Below are 15,906 nucleotides of genomic sequence, written 5' to 3'. Positions count from 1 at the left end.
CACTAACTGACGCTTTGCAGACCCTCGACGACGTATCCCAATTCCCAACGTCTATTTAGACGAAGGGTAATTGAATCCAATAGTTTTTGGTATTTTCACAGGCAACACGTCCTCCCACCCTAACGTGGACTCTGTCACGTGGCCAGTACTCTTGAGAGAGGGGTAGTGGAGCCAACTCAATCTCGGTATGAAAATAAAGAAGAGAAAATTACTAGCATTCCTTTAATGCTTCATAATAAGTTGTGTAGCTCAGAAGGGTGGTATTTGCTCTAGCTCAAAACAGGGTGTCCAAAATAGCGAAGTACCTTCTTTGATCGTAGATTAAGAGGACTTGATTCCTCATGTATGTGAGTTTTCTTGATTTTGGTTTTGAAATTTGCTTCATTTTCATACCCCAAAGTATCAAAGCTCATGAGTGTGGCTGTGATTTTTTTGTTTTCTTGGGAATTTTAACTTGTTACCGTCAAATACTATATGGGTTTTGACTTCTGTTTGTTTCCCTCTTGGTTACTGTGAAAAAATGGGTTCTTTATTATGTTATTTTTCTGGTCCAGATTGTAAGTGCTCTGCGTTTTTGATTTTGTAATACGTCTGCCACTTTTGGTTTGGTTGGTGGGAATGCTTGTAGCAGAGGAAGAGAAAACTTGGGCTCCTCTTCTCTCCTGCATTTTCTGGGGAACCCAAATGGAGCTTTTTGTTAAAGTTTTAATGGGTAATGCATGTAATAGTGATTTTGTTATGGAATGGAATAAAGGAGAGAACTTGGGATGCCCAATTTCTTTACATATTCTGGGGAAGCAAACAGAGAGGTAAGAAAAGTGGGTCTTGTTTCTGGGTTTTAGCTCTGTGTGTGAAAGTTTGAGTATTTTTTCTTCAAGATTAATTTTAAAACTACTTAATCAATGGTTTTTGTTGGGAGTACTGTGGAATGCAATAAAGGTTAGAACTTGGGAGTCCCAATTTTCCTTGAATTTCTGGGAACGAAACAGAACCTAATGAAACGGGTATTGTTTTGTGGTTTTGAGTAGTCTGATCTTTAATTGAGTAGTTTTTCTTGTGCATGTACTGTTGACTGCTGACAAAAGAAATGGAGAATGAAAGAACATTAATTTTTGTGTGCTTATCATGTTGTAGCTGCTTCGGTATACTAATCAGAAACTCGTGGTGTTGGATGAGCAGAAGGGACTAAACTTTCACCCCCTAAGCTTCAAATCCAACAAAGTAAGGAGTAGGAGAGTATTTATACTTGATAAAAGTTTGAAGTGTGCATATGAGATTTCCTGGTGTTTGCATTGCTTTCAAGGACTCCACTGATTCTTAGTTTTATTTGTTATAACATGAAATAATGCAGAGAACAAAATGAAAGAGGAAAAAAACTTAGCTTGGCATCCAAAATAAAATGGTTGTGGTGTAAAGACTTCATGTGTTGTGTGCTTTATCTCACAAGCCCCACAAACTTTTGCAGGTAGCACTTCAATGCTCTGGAGCAAAAAGAGCAAGTGACCTTTGAATTAGTATTAATCAAGTCTTCATCAACTTCTGCACTGACCATGGCTCCCAGTAAAACGCAGATTGCTAATGCTTTTAAAGCATCAAAGGCCTTGGGAATTAGTACTGAAGAAATCAGACCTGTCCTCAGAGACTTGTACAAATCTTTTCACAAGAATTGGGAGCATATTGAAGCAGACAACTACAGGGTTCTATTTGATAGATACTTCGAAATGCAGGAGAATAAGGTAGTTTCTTTAGATTACTTTTTATATATTTTCATTTATGTCTCCGTTGGGAAGGAACTATGATTGTTTATTTCTTTTTTATAGTAGTTGAGATGTCAGACAAGATCTAGAGCTTAATGTTTAAACTTTAAACTATCAGAGAAAAATGAGTTAATGGAACATGTAAATGGAGGTGCAACTACTGTAGCTAGCTTGTATACAAGAAACTATGGAATTTGTATTCATTAAGGTTGACTTTTACCTTTTTCTAAACAGGGAGAAGTAGAAAAGAGAGATGAAAGACCAGGTAAAGCAGTGCATTTGGCTGAGGGAGACCAGGTTTCTAAAAGAACTGGATCAAGTTTTGAACTGCCCCTCAAACATTCCACTCACAGTGGAAATGTCCAATTTCCCCGTCATGTGGCCTCTGGAAATGGAAGAGTACACCCTGAAAGAGCATCAGCAGTCTCGCTTACAAGTCACACAAACTACTTCATGAAGCCAAAGAATGAGGGATCCACAAATGACGCTATAGTTTCTGCAGAACAGACCTCAATGAGACGTCCAGGTATGTATATATATCTCTCCACTGCATGATAATATTATCTTTTACGACAAAGGTCTACATCTTTTCCTTTCTTCCTATTCCTTCTTGGTTGTATCTTTTGCTGCGCAACCTGCAAAAGTTCTAGTTAGATACTCAGATGCATGAATAGTGAAGACAACACCACCCTCTACATATATCATATCTTTTTACCATATATATCCTATTGAATAGGCCTTAGCTAGTACCTTTGTGTAACAGGACCAATGAACGGAGCTGCTAGAATACAACGACCTAAGACAGACTCAAATGGTGCATCCATTTCTCGTGAGGACAAGAAGTCAATCATTTATAAATCAGACATAACCAAATCAACTGAAAAAGTGCCAATATCCTTAGTAGATGATGTTGGGATTGAGAGCTTGCCAAAGTTCAATTACATCCCACAAAACATCATATACCAAAATGCCAATCTGAATATTTCACTGTCTCGCATTGCGGATGAGGATTGCTGCCCAGATTGTTTTGGAGATTGTCTTTCAGCAGCATTTCCTTGCGCATGTGCTCGTGAAACTGGTGGGGAGTTTGTGTACACACCAGAAGGCCTACTGAAAGAAGATTTTCTAAGTAACCGTATGGCTCTGGTGAGGGAACCGGATAAGCAACCTCATGTTTATTGTCAAGACTGTCCTATTGAGAGGTCTAAGAATGAAGACATGCCTGAAAAATGCAAAGGACACGTGGTCAGGAGGTTTATCAAAGAATGCTGGAGAAAATGTGGATGTGACATGCAGTGTGGAAATCGTGTTGTACAAAGGGGAATTTCGTGCAAGTTGCAGGTCAGTTTCACAATGTACCGTCTTGCATTAACTTTCTCCTAGGATAATTTTATCTGGCTTATTAAGTATCATCTGAAATGCATGGAAACCGCTTGAAGAAAGTCTTCTCTCAACTAAAATGAAGTTTTATTTTCAGAAGTATATTTTGCATATGTCCAGGGATGCTTGCTTCTTGCCTCTTAAAAGTAACCATTCTTATCTTGAATATTGTAAAGAATTAGCTATTTGAAGCTGCAAATTGTAAAGATTTTCATTTCCTTACTCAAATATTCTAGATGAGTGCACTAGTTGTGTTTGTTGCTCTTTTAGTCATGTAGTTTCTTCTTGAAGCGTTATTTGTGTACAAAAAATGATATTTAGTTCAATAATTCTTGCTCGGTAATCTAGCACTCATGTCATTTAGGTGCCAATATTTGTTGTGTGAAAATAATTAGGTATCTTAACTGACTAGTACATATTTTTTGTTCGGATATGTGTCAGGTGTTCTGGACTCCTCAAGGAAAAGGCTGGGGAGTTAGAACCTTAGAGGTCTTAGAGAAAGGATCATTTGTCTGTGAATATGTCGGGGAGATAATGACTAACACAGAGTTATATGAGCGGAATATGGAAAGCACTGGTAGTGAGAGACATACATACCCCGTGACACTAGATGCAGATTGGGGGTCAGAACAAATTTTGAGGGATGAGGATGCCCTCTGTCTGGATGCGACGCTTCACGGCAACGTTGCAAGGTTCATCAATCATAGGTAATGTTTACCAGTCCATGTGCATTTCTTCTGTATATTTTTCTGAATTTGTTCCTTGCTTAGCTTTGTGTCTTCAGTTATGCTGGTAATATTCCCTATAAATAGATCTGCATGTTGATCTGTTAATACTTCAGTATTTTGGTGCCTGTGGTTTAAAATTTAGGTATAATTGCATAAGTTGCTAGCAAGTTCGTCAAGATTTCCTTATTTTTACTATGTAATAAGAGCAATTTTCATATTTATTAATGTTGACAAAGATCAGCAGACTATAAATTTGTTTATTTGGAGAAGGCTGTACCATCTGTTCAATAAGTAACTTGTCTTTGAGAAAATGACCGTAACTCATACTTAATTCCCATTACAATTGCAGATGCTTTGACGCAAACTTGGTTGATATCCCAGTTCAAGTGGAAACTCCTGACCGCCATTATTATCATGTATGAAGTTGGCTGCTTCCTTTTTAAATGCCCAAATGTGAACAGACACACACCGACACACACTGAACTAAGTACATGATGAAAATGTTGAATGATCTTTCTGTTTGATTGTGAGTTTACATTCTGTGAAGGAGCAAACCTAATTATCTTCCTTGTGCTTGTATGCAGCTTGCCTTCTTTACTACCAAGAAAGTGAATGCCTTTGAAGAGTTGAATTGGGTGAGTGGGCTTGCTTTAATTTATGGTACCTCCCTTTACTAAACATCTGTTGTAGAGAGGCAAATTCATGTGGTGGAATGTACATGTAAAGCTAGAATCATGTCTTATGTGGTTACTTGTTCTCTGTACTCCTATGAATGCTACTTAAGCTGTCAAATGCTATTCCAAGCTTATCATTTGTAATCCCAATTGACTGATTCCATAAGTTTGAATCAGTCAATTCGGATGATGTGCTTATGTGAAATTCAGTATCTTGTTAATAGATGATCTGTGAAACCATTATACAGGATTATGGGATTGATTTTGATGATGAAGATCATCCTATTGAGGCATTTCAGTGCAGTTGTGGAAGTCCATTCTGCCGAAACATAAACAGAAAGGTTGGTGTTCATTCTCTTTATAATTTTCTGAGACAAATATGTGAATGGTATCTTCTGCTGGGAAGATAATGGAAAATACCTTTGTACTTTGGCGAAGGCAAAATTTTAAATTTTGTTGTTCGGCTCAGTGGAGCCAAAAGAAATAAGAAGGGTCATTTGCATTATGCTCTAGTTTTAAAATTTTACAGTTCATCTCTCAATCTTTGCTCCTTACAGCAATTCGCTTTCATTGCAGGGAAAACGGCGGTGACTGTTGGATGACCGATGACAACTCGTTGCAGAGTACTTCCTTTAGTTGGCTTTATGTTTGTTGTTAATTTTGGAAGTACATTAGTGGCTTGTGCTACCTTTGTTGCTGAACTACAGAATTGTTTGGCCAAGAATTAGAATGCTAGAGAAAATTAGAGATATTTTGTTGACTTGTACATGGGTACTATTCTTTGAGTTTTACAATCCTTCAAATTTCAGTGTCATTGAAAATTGAGACAGTGTGTTATTGAAAATTGAGACTGTGACAAAGTATATAAGTTCCAAGATCCTGATTTGATGTCTGCAGTCGATAAAAGATCAGACATGTTTGTAGATTTGTATAAGGTTCTATGAATGTTTCCCTTAAAAGTTAAAACTGACAGAAGGATCCTCATATTTGAGTTTTGAGCTCCTAATGCAGACTATGTAAAGTATTGTTCTGAAATTGTGTTGGGAAATTTTACACACATCCCTATATTCTTAATACATATCCTCTGCAAAATACACCATCCATTCAATTTTTTATTATAACATTTTACAAGATACACAGATCCAAACTACATAAATTACACTAATTTCATACCAAGACAGTAGTTAAAATCTTTAGTCTGTGTAACTGGAGTTTTGTTGAAGGAGTAGTAATAAGTCATCAACTATATCTGGTCTCCCGCGAACAAGTCAATAAGCGAACAAATAGTATAACATTGTGATTCAAGATCAATCGTCATTTTATCTACCTGATCTGGCATAACTTTTACCCCGCTTATATATACCAACAGTAGATTTCATTTCGTCTTATTACATACAAGTATAAGCCCATGATGCTATTGAAAATCCCATCATAGAAGCTCCAAGGTACAACAAAGACAGTGGAATGGTATAGTCGGTTAAACAAATAATTCACAGTGGAAATCATGCTGACAATGCTGATATCATTTCATGCATCTCACCCCTTTTTGCATAAATTGGCTTTGCGACCCATGTAGATTCTTCACACTATCATTCCTCGGCTGTCTGTCGTTACTCTTTTATAAACTCTATGCAAGTAAGAAGCTTTCAACTTCTCTCTCCCAAAATCAAAGGAATTTCAGGTGGGTATAGGAACATCAGCCGAAGTTAGGAAAAATGCATTAGATGCTTCAAAAATACTACTCAGTGGCTTCGCTGTCTTATGCAGGCGCCTCAATCCAAGGAAAAATTTCCAGTTCGAATATTGCGCTGCTGATGCGTGATTCCTTTCCCCAGCCGTAGCTGGGATGGGCCTAATTCTTCCGGTTTCCCAGTGAATGGTGAAGCAAGCTTTGGCTGAAACCATCTTTTCATGGTTAACCCACTGATTCTTATCTTTCCACGTGATTCATTTCCTTGGTAATCTAGCCCAAGCCTTCTCAATAATGCTGCAACTGACTGGCCAACCCTGTTAAACAAAGATGTGATGTTTACAAAATAAAACAAAGAATATACACTTCTCTGAAAATCCATGAGTTACTGTCTGAATTGAGATGAAGGTTGTAGTTATTATACATATGGTAACCAATAAATCTGCAGACATTACATCATCCCTACTGATTTTATTGTTGCTTATTTCTTTACTTTTTCCAAAAGCTACAATTCATTCATTCATGCTTTTGGTACTCAATAGTTGATCAGCCTAGGCCCTAGAGTAAAGATAGCGATGTATTTAATCTTTTGAAACAAAACTAATAGCCATGCATATGTATGAAGATATCTTAAGAGGTCAGTTCATTCTTTTAACAGGTTCTCCTATCTTGGTTACTAGCTCACAGTTATTGTTGTGACCTGATTCAACTAATCAGATTTTGGATGCATAGACAGTTGAGTACAGTAATGTACAAGTGGAAGTGTGGAACAAAAACACATTTTGGTTTGCAAACAGCAAGTTTTTATTCAGGTCAATAGTTGCATCCAGCAAGTTGAGTAGCCATTTTTACCTTCCTGAAAGGTAGATTGTCTTCATCTTCCCCTTGGGAGACAAAATTTGCGTCTTTTCTACAGGCAGTAAAATGGTCATGTTGGGCAACTTTGAACCTGCAAGAACCAACACAACAGAGAAGAAACAAGCCAGTTAAGATTTATGCTTTATATACAAGAAACTGACCCTTATTTTAATTTCAATACTAAATAAACTTTTCACGAGCTTGCCAGTTCAAATTTTTATGCATTACACTCGCTCAAAATCAAAACAATTGTTTCAACCAAAAAGAATAAATACAAAAACCAAAAAGTAGTTTATATTACCAGCAGCAAGCCGATGTTTGAGACCTCTCAGAACAGTCAAGATGTAGACCTGGCAAGTTTCAAACAGGATTTCATGAATATAATTCATGTGCCCAATTTTGTTTAATTTGTTATTTTTGAGAGAGGTCTTTTTACTGAATGAAAATTAATTAGTGAAAACAGAAGCCTCGAAGATTGTAGGAAAGGTCTGTTTACTTAAAATGAAAGGTTCAGCTGTCTACATTGAGCATATCACAGCTACAAAAGTCTTGGAAGAGACATTTCAAAATTAAAAAAAATGAAGAGAGTAGGAATTATTTCCAGATTGTTTGGGAAGAGTCAAGTAATCACCACACGCACATTCAGCATTCAGGTACTCATTTTTGCCCATTATTATTCTCCAAGTCTTGAGGAGGCTTGAGATATATCTTACACCATAAACTACAAGTACCTTTGCAAGTAAAAGAAAGTAGAGTACTGACCTTAGCAGTATGAAGTTGCAACTTCTTTGCATCAACAACAATGGGATTAACTTTGAAGGATACACATGGAACAATTCCAAGTGAAGCAGCTTCCTATTATTAGAACATGATTTCCAGTTAGTTTTATGAAAAAATATGAGTTCAAGAAAAAACAGAACAACTAGTCATCTAACTGACCTCAAGTAATGAAAATGCACGAGGATCATATTCACCAAACCCATCTATCAATGAAAAGAGTTTTGAAGGTCTTGAAGTGTCGGCAGTTACACCAAGATTCTCAATAACTCTCTTCTTAAATGACGCATCATAAGGGAGCTGCAAGCATCCCAAAACTTGTGATATAATTTCAATGGTAGGAGTAGCACCAGCGACAATAGTTTTCCGATAGACCATTAAGGCCACTGATGCCCTAACAAAAGAAAAAAGATAATAAAAACATTACTCAATAAATAAATAAATAAACAAATACAATAAAGAGAAGCTTCTTAGAAGACTGATTTTAGCCTAGAAAGCTAAATGATGATTCCTTTGATTTAATAACAAATTCAGGAAATATATCAAACTGTCTAAATGTTTTCAGACAAATGTAAAGATATAAATGTGTAAATAAAATCTCCTTTCCAGATACAGGTAGCAAATATTATTCTCCAATATTCGTATTCTTCTTCCTTACTTTTTTGGTTTATTTTATTTTGCATTGATAATGTGAATGCATACCCTTACATACTATTGTAAAACAGACAACTTGCACCTTTCTTACATAACTCTTGCCATTACATGTTTTAAAAAATGTTGTATACATAATAAGTTACAAGCATTTTCCATTATGTTGAACTTTTCCGACGATCGAATAAGTCTAGTGAATCATTGCAGAAAATCAAAGAAGAATCAAATACCATTTACTATCAACTTGCGGTCGGCCCGAGTCAAGCGGCAAGACAGTTTCACCCAGTGTACATGCCTTCTCAGATCTCCGTAAGCACATGCCTTCAAAGAGATCAAATGTGGAGGACAATAAAAAATTTGTAAACGACAACAGAATTCCAATAGAAGTTAAAGACATGAGTATGTTTGAACAGACAAAAAGTCAAACATGCAGTTCATCTTTGCTTGAAGCTCAAAGATGGCATGAACAGGACAATAGGAAAGACTTGATCCCATATATTATTTCATAAGCAACATAACTTTAAGCGTTTTGGCATCTGTGTGACTGTGCATGGAAAGAAAACAAAAAAGTACAATTCATATCGAGAGATAGCCAGACTTGATACATAATCATTACATATAAACAGAGATAATAAAAATAGGAGGTTGAACTGCTGGTTGTTTGGTCAGAGGACAGCTCATTCGTGTGTGGAGAAAGAAAAAAAAAAAAAAAAAAAAAAAAAAGGGAGATTTCCTAGATAATTGTCAAGCATTACTGCCGGTGTTAAAGGCATCCTGTTTAATGTTGGTCCTTCTTTACAATAGAGAACCAGTTCACATATTAGTGTGGGGAAAAAATTAATCCAACCACTCAGATGCCAAAGTAAGAAGGACATGAAAAATTAGCTACCAATGTAAACTCACCTATAATGCATCTACACATGACAAGGTTTGGAACAACTTTATCCTTTTCAGCTTGAGAAAGGAGCATCAGGCCAGCTTCTAGATCATCCTTCCTACAATCAGGGTGCTCGGGAAAGAGGTTGAGTTTTCACTTTTACAAGAAACGAGAGATATAAGCCAAATATAAGTGCAAGATCAACTCTAGTCTAAACAACTTACTTTTCACTTGCCACTACAAGTATGGAGTATGTTATACTGTTTGGACGCAGTCCTATACTCTTCATTTCCGACAGAACTTCCATAGCCTTCTGTAGTTGATCCCCATCACCTGACATGGTAATTATGTGATATCTCAGTTAAGTTTTGCTAACATACAGACCCATATATTTTATATATATATGGCATGGAAAAGGTGACCACTTCAGATTTCAAAAGCAGAATTGCATTGTCATCACACCATTTGCTACATTCTTTTTGGGACAGAGATGGAGGTAACATTTGGACACTTACATAGGGCAGTAATCAAAGCATTGACAGTTGAAACAGTCTGCTCAATTTTAGCTGACTTAAGATCCTCATAGAGCTCCAGTGCTTTCTGCCAATTTTTGGCCTGAAGCATGAAATATGCAACTTATTAATTATTATGAATTTCTAGCAGCATGAGAGGTCGCATCAAAAGGAAATAAGTTGAGAAGTTAATCAGAGTTACTCTCTCAATTGGAGAGCAAAAAAAGCTTCTGAATTACTTCTCCATCACAGGACTACACAATTAATTTGCTTGTATGGTTGAACCAGAATTTGTAAGAAAATTTAGCATTCCAAGCCACACACACACACACACACATTTATATAGGAACATTACTATTGTTACAAAAAATGAAAAACCTATAACAAAACCTGCTCAAGTTTGTGTTAATATAGGATGTTATAAGATATTTCTGATTGGCTATTCATTCTCAGTTTGCATGTAGGACTATAGCTAATGACAGTTATTTCTGTTTCTTTCTTCTTTCCAAAAACAAAAGAATGTTTACCACAGAAGTGTCTATCTGAGACATACATTGCTACATGCGCCCATCAATGAGCTATATGATACAGTTCCAACTTGTATTCCTCGATTTCTGGCTTCCTGTATGATTTCAAAGGCAGCATCTAGCTTTCCAGCATGCCCAGCAACATCTATTAATGCACTGAGGAACATCTGCATTTAAGGCAAAAAGCATATGTAAGTAATCTTAAGATTGTATCAGAAGAGTGATCTTAATGATGATTGATCACTGAATGCACCGCTGACATGAATACAAGATTCTTTCCTTCATCCTAAACATACAAGGGAAAACAGATTAATAAATAAGTAAATAACCCACTGTATTTTCCACTTCTTCTATAAATCCTTCTAACTCCCCAACTTATCTAAACCAGCTAACATTATTGAAGACTATCTTGTCAGGAGTCATGGCCAGCTAGTGTTGGTAAAACCTGAGCACAAAGCATAACTTTGCATGACAACAAGTATTGCTGAAAATTTACCTCATCAGGGGCCACACCATTCCTGATCATGTCATCATATACAGTGCAAGCAAAGTCCCAATCACCAGTCAGGCTGCAACAATTAACAGCTATGGTGTAAACCTCAGAACTACCCTTAATCTTGTATTTATGAATCATCTTATACACTTCACGTGCCCTTTCAACCTACAAGAAATGCATGAATATCAGTTGATTATGAATACAAAAGAAATGTACAAAGTCACAACCAGCAGTATATGTTTAAGAAACTGAGGTGCAAGGTGCAGCATTCTATAAGAAATTGACAACCCTAACCTGACCAGCATTTGCGCATGCTTTTATTAGTGCACCAACAGTTGTGTGATCAGGTTCTATAGGCTGTGTCTCTGCCTTCATTTCTTCTAAGACATCAAAAGCACGGTCAACTGCTCCTGATTGACCGCATGCAGTAATAAGCGCATTGTATACAACTCGATCTGGCTTCACTTTCTACTGCATGTAACATTTTATCAGCATGAAAATACTTGCAATGCAGGAAGATACAAGAAACCACTTGCTCAGATTATGTGGTATCAGTAACTAATAAAAGAGATTGTAAAGTTTGTCAGTGTAATAGTACCTTAGACCTCATTATCCCATAAGCACCAAATGCCTTTGCCACTTCCCCAACTCTGCCACAACCATCAATCAGTGCCCCATATGTGTGAACATTTGGTTCTACTCCAGCACTAACCATCTCATGGAAGACCTGGGAGAAGGGAAAAAAAAACATAGCTATAATAAAATGGGAGACTCAGAATAAGATACAGAGATTATACTCCAGGCATATTCAATAGAAACAGTTTACCGACTGAGGACTCATTAGTTACCAAAGCTGTAAAGGAAAAATGTAATTACAAACATCAAAACAATGATTGAACAAAATGAAATGTATAGCCTCAGAAAATGAGAAAGAATAAATAAATAAATGAATAAAAGAAAAAGGCAGATACTATAATTGCAATTGAGATGTAGAAAGTAAAAGTTCTATCAGCATTATGGACTATCATCTCCAAGTAGCAAACACATTAAAGAAACCAGGACTTCTTTTGACATATAATGGAAGCTAAATGGGCATAATTTCTCAGCCAGGAAGCAGAGTGACTAAATAAGCCAAACTAAAATTCAGAAATCTTCAGTTAAAACTCTATGTATATGTCATTCTAAACTAACAGAAGCCAAAAAGGAAGATATCATACATCAAACATAGTGTAGACTTTTCCACTTTTCGCACATGTTGATATCAGAGTAGTGTAAAGTTTGCAATCAACTCTTAGCCCAGCCTCCCGGACAAGTCCCAGAACATTGAAAGCACCTAAAACCATGATACAGACATCAGGAACTAACGTTACAATAGATGATAAACAGATGCAGAAAGGTGTACAAGTTAATTACCCTCTGAATCTTGAGCACTCGCACAGACAGACATAAGCATATTATATGTACTCATTGTTGGATTTGGAATCAGTTTGATGAAACGAAAAGCTTGATCAACAGCCTTTTTCTTTTTGCAGGTTTCAAAAAACCTTCCATGATAAACCTGATATCATAGAGCTTGATAAGATACAGACCCAACACACTGAGAACCCATCATCAACAGAATGTTACATCCTTACCTTATTCATATCCAACAAATCCTTTTTCTCCAAATCTTCAAGCAACCTTAAAGAGTCGGATAACCTAAGAACCCCATATCATTGATAACTATTTATGTTAGAAAATTTTTGAAAGTGAAAAAACTGGTATGAACTGCCAATAGATTTCTATAAACAACTAAAGGTACTTTATAACAGAGATGAGAAAGATAACATATACCTCCCATCCTTCAGCAATCGATGGTAAGCACTTAATTGCTCGGAAACATAATGTGTGTCACTTGTATGTATTCCATTCGGTTGGGGCACAGTCTTATGGTTCTTTTTAGGCAAATGTCTTAGTTCTTTATCTGCTACATGTCCATTATATCCATTGCCGTTTCCCAAGTCTTTTCTGCTGCGGACATGGCCTTCTTTGTGATTGGGTATTTTGCCTTCTACATTCTCTGCAAAAAAACCACTTATATAAACTCGGTACAGTAGCAAACAAATTTCTATGTGCAGCAGCAGCAAAGTAAGTATCTTCATGTCACAAATTGCGAATATAATAGTAGCAAGGAGGTCAAAATTTGATATATTTCCTTGAAGCATTACCTGTAGTACTGTGATGCGAAACTTGTCGAAACGAATCTGATCTTGTGAGGGTGCTATTTCTCAGAAACGAAGAAAATTTATCATCATCCAACTTCATCTCAGACTTGTTGGCCTCATAGAACATGTGAATCTCTTCTCTATCCGATTCTCCATTACGTAATCCAAAGCCATTAGCTTCACCAACCTCACTGCTCTCCTCATCACTTCCAGACACAGAAGGTGACTCGGCGACGGTTTCCTCATCACTCACAGTCACAGAACCAAAATCAGAGTCCCCCATCAGATTCGGCAACTCGAAAAGAGGCTCGAGTTTATCAAACTCAGTGACTTCCGTCGGAAAATGAAGCGGCTGAAGCACAGCCGTGGATTCAAACACCAACGGTGAAAGAGACGACGACGACTCCTGAGCAGAAATCACAGACGAATTGTGAAACTGCAGAACCGGAGAAGAAGAAGAAGAAGCCTCTTCCTCCTCCCTCGCCTCTCTAATCTCATCTTTCAAAGCATCAAAATCAATACTCTGATCTTCCACCGGAACTTCAACTTCACCTCCAACCTCTCTCTTCTTCCGCTTCACCGACCGATTGAAGTAGACAATAGAAACCGCCGAGAACGTCACCACGGCGACGAACACCAGAATCGGGTGAGAACCGAGCGACGCTTTAATCAACAACCGCGGCGGCGGATTCTGACGTCCGCCGGGGCCGGCGAGGCTCCGGTTCTTTCGCAGAGACCTGAGGCCGCCGGCGAGGGGGCGGAGGCTGTGGGGGCACCCGAGGAAGTCGCGGCGGAGGGAGCGGGAGTGAGGCGTGCATGAGATTAGGGCGAGTGGCTGTGGCTTTGCGGAGAAGCTCATCGGAAGAAGAAGAGGGCCTCTCTTCTCTGCGTCCTATCACATATGGGAGAGAGTGTGAGGGAGAGAGTGACGAGAGGGAAAACCAACCAACCACCTTTGGAATTTAATCTGTTATTTCTTCTTCTTTTTTTCTAGAGCGCAATCCATTTGGTGCTGACGTGGATGAATTCCTGGTTACAGTTGCGTTTTTCGTTTTGCTCTTGTTTGGCTAATGGGTTTGTAGCTGAGTGACGAGTCTGTTGGCGCCTGAACGCGTGACCGATTTTTTTGTTCTGAAGGGAAATATGGACTGATATTTATTAATACTAGTGGGGATATTTTATGTATTTTACGGTTTACATGTTACTTTTTACTCCTAGAAATCATAAAATAATTTTTTGTTGTTGTTTTATCGGAAGAGGTCAGCGTTAGTAAGTTAGTCACACACGCACCCATGCAGGGTATTCCAACAGAGCCAGACTAATCCACTGCACCGTCTATAGGGAAAATTCCACCACAAACTGGCCACTAGGTGTAGGAAAGGGGGCTCGAACCTAGATGTGGGGGTTCCACACCTGGAGACTCTACCACTGGTGGATAATCTGATGGTTATAAAATAATTTTTCAACTGCTCAAAGTTACTCGGAAGAAGGAAAAAAAAAATACAATGAATTAAACCAAAGCAAACTTATATTTGATTTTATTATTATTATTTTTTTTTTTAAGAATTCAACAAACATACAACAATAAAACAATTGTGTCTGTTCCACATTAAAATAAAAAGACATCAAAAACAACGCAAAAGAAAAACACACTAAAGGAAAACACAAACACGAGGCTTAAAACTGCAGAGACAAATCCCTTGAAATGCTTAGAAAAATTGGCGACTTTCAAGATTTGGATTCCAGGGTTCGGCAGGAGGAGGTAGAGGAGAAGAAGAAGGCATAGGACCATAGGGATTCATCACATTGCTGCTCGAAGAATTCCCCCTATAAAACGGCCGAGCAGCAGCTGCCCTCGGTTGCATGAGGTCCCTAATAGCCCCAATAGTAGTGTTTTGCTGCATCAGCTCGGCTTGCTGCACCATTGCAGCGTTTTGCTGCATTAGTCCAACCTGCTTTTGCCGCAGCATTTCAGAATGTTGGGCCACCATATCGCCTAGCTCCCTCAATACATTCTTGAAGAAGTTTAATTGTTCTTTATCGTTTATGCAATCAACGGACCTCTCATACCAATTCTGAGTCTGGCCAGCCTTCTCCTTTTTATTAAGCACCTTTCTCTTCAGTGTCTCTTTGTGTAGATCCTCATTGATAGCATCCAACTCCGCCATCAAATAGTGTGTTTGTCTTCTACGTGCAGCCTCCATGAGCTGCTCAGTGTTGCCGTTGTTCGCCAAGGGAGCATTCATGTTCTCATAGCGGTCAATAACAGCTTCCATAGAAGGGTAGCCAAACGAATATGTCTTCTTTGCTGGAGAATCTACGATTAGAGCAATCTCTGCACCACTGAGGGTGCAGAGCTCGCTGGCTTTCTTGAAAACGCCAAACCTCCTTTTGGAGAATGTAACCTGCGGGTTACTAGCCTTTTCCAATTTGTGCACCTCGATTCTTTGACGACCCATGTTGGCCCTAACCGTCAATGCAACCGCTAAGAAATGAATAAAAAATTTTAACAAGTGCTTTGTTTGTGATGTACGTGTTGTTCCTTTGGAATAGGTTGGGTATTTATATCGTGTTTGGATATTGAAAATTATGGTTTGTGCGTGTTCATAGATATCCATACAATGGCAATTATCATACATGGTATATAGAATCCCTTAGAATTTAACAGGACAATTCCATTCTTAATCGATTACCGTCATTTCTTATTCTTCACTATTGCAAAACACTATTGATGCATGCATGAGGGAAATTTCTAGGAATTGGTTCGATGTATAT

At 37.8% G+C, this 15,906-nt stretch overlaps 3 protein-coding genes across 7 annotated transcripts; 1 reads left to right on the top strand and 2 right to left on the bottom strand.

The window, feature by feature from the left end:
* The first annotated feature begins 268 nt into the window (after positions 1-268).
* LOC112169996 (histone-lysine N-methyltransferase SUVR4) lies at positions 269-5,353 on the top strand. 4 transcript variants are annotated; one of them, XM_024307134.2, is made up of 10 exons: positions 269-343; positions 1,135-1,221; positions 1,466-1,736; positions 1,992-2,283; positions 2,521-3,098; positions 3,579-3,844; positions 4,215-4,281; positions 4,450-4,500; positions 4,788-4,880; positions 5,116-5,353. In XM_024307134.2, exons 3-10 carry the CDS (start codon positions 1,551-1,553, stop codon positions 5,128-5,130), a joined length of 1,548 nt encoding a protein of 515 aa, XP_024162902.1. In that variant the 5' UTR covers positions 269-343; positions 1,135-1,221; positions 1,466-1,550; the 3' UTR covers positions 5,131-5,353. The 4 variants fall into 4 exon arrangements, with proteins under 4 accessions (XP_024162902.1, XP_024162899.1, XP_024162900.1 ...); XM_024307131.2 differs by lacking the exon at positions 269-343 and adding an exon at positions 410-809; XM_024307133.2 differs by lacking the exon at positions 269-343 and adding an exon at positions 841-1,004.
* Positions 5,354-5,773: 420 nt separating this feature from the next.
* On the bottom strand, positions 5,774-14,097 carry LOC112169994 (pentatricopeptide repeat-containing protein MRL1, chloroplastic). Of its 2 annotated transcripts, XM_024307130.2 has the most exons (18): positions 13,135-14,097; positions 12,761-12,986; positions 12,562-12,625; positions 12,341-12,485; positions 12,145-12,260; positions 11,526-11,654; positions 11,222-11,395; positions 10,928-11,092; positions 10,458-10,598; positions 9,908-10,007; positions 9,617-9,725; positions 9,419-9,510; positions 8,746-8,836; positions 8,027-8,258; positions 7,850-7,942; positions 7,389-7,437; positions 7,082-7,178; positions 5,774-6,546 (listed from the first exon to the last, which is right to left on the bottom strand). In XM_024307130.2, exons 1-18 carry the CDS (start codon positions 13,988-13,990, stop codon positions 6,312-6,314), a joined length of 3,114 nt encoding a protein of 1,037 aa, XP_024162898.1. In that variant the 5' UTR covers positions 13,991-14,097; the 3' UTR covers positions 5,774-6,311. The 2 variants fall into 2 exon arrangements, 1 of the variants encoding a protein (XP_024162898.1); XR_002924971.2 differs by lacking the exon at positions 7,389-7,437 and having other exon boundaries at positions 6,410-6,546.
* Positions 14,098-14,840: 743 nt separating this feature from the next.
* On the bottom strand, positions 14,841-15,590 carry LOC112169622 (agamous-like MADS-box protein AGL62). The gene has a single exon (XM_024306679.1). The coding sequence runs from the start codon at positions 15,588-15,590 to the stop codon at positions 14,841-14,843; it is 750 nt and encodes a 249-aa protein (XP_024162447.1).
* Positions 15,591-15,906: the final 316 nt, after the last annotated feature.

The sequence above is a fragment of the Rosa chinensis genome, chromosome 6 (assembly GCF_002994745.2).
Source record: "Rosa chinensis cultivar Old Blush chromosome 6, RchiOBHm-V2, whole genome shotgun sequence".
Taxonomy (NCBI): domain Eukaryota; kingdom Viridiplantae; phylum Streptophyta; class Magnoliopsida; order Rosales; family Rosaceae; genus Rosa; species Rosa chinensis.
The sequence above is the reverse complement of the archived record's forward strand: the minus strand, read 5'-3'. Positions and strand labels throughout refer to the sequence as shown.

Excerpts from the sequence above, each read along its gene's own strand:
- LOC112169996 (XM_024307134.2), top strand. The coding sequence starts at position 1,551 with ATGGCTCCCAGTAAAACGCAGATTGCTAATGCTTTTAAAGCATCAAAG. Across the intron at positions 3,099-3,578 it reads GAATTTCGTGCAAGTTGCAG|GTGTTCTGGACTCCTCAAGG; the intron begins GTCAGTTTCACA and ends GATATGTGTCAG. Across the intron at positions 4,282-4,449 it reads CTGACCGCCATTATTATCAT|CTTGCCTTCTTTACTACCAA; the intron begins GTATGAAGTTGG and ends GCTTGTATGCAG.
- LOC112169994 (XM_024307130.2), bottom strand. The coding sequence starts at position 13,990 with ATGAGCTTCTCCGCAAAGCCACAGCCACTCGCCCTAATCTCATGCACG. Across the intron at positions 10,008-10,457 it reads TGATGGGCGCATGTAGCAAT|GCCAAAAATTGGCAGAAAGC; the intron begins GTATGTCTCAGA and ends TTCATGCTTCAG. Across the intron at positions 7,943-8,026 it reads GTGCATTTTCATTACTTGAG|GAAGCTGCTTCACTTGGAAT; the intron begins GTCAGTTAGATG and ends TTCTAATAATAG.
- LOC112169622 (XM_024306679.1), bottom strand. The coding sequence starts at position 15,590 with ATGGGTCGTCAAAGAATCGAGGTGCACAAATTGGAAAAGGCTAGTAAC.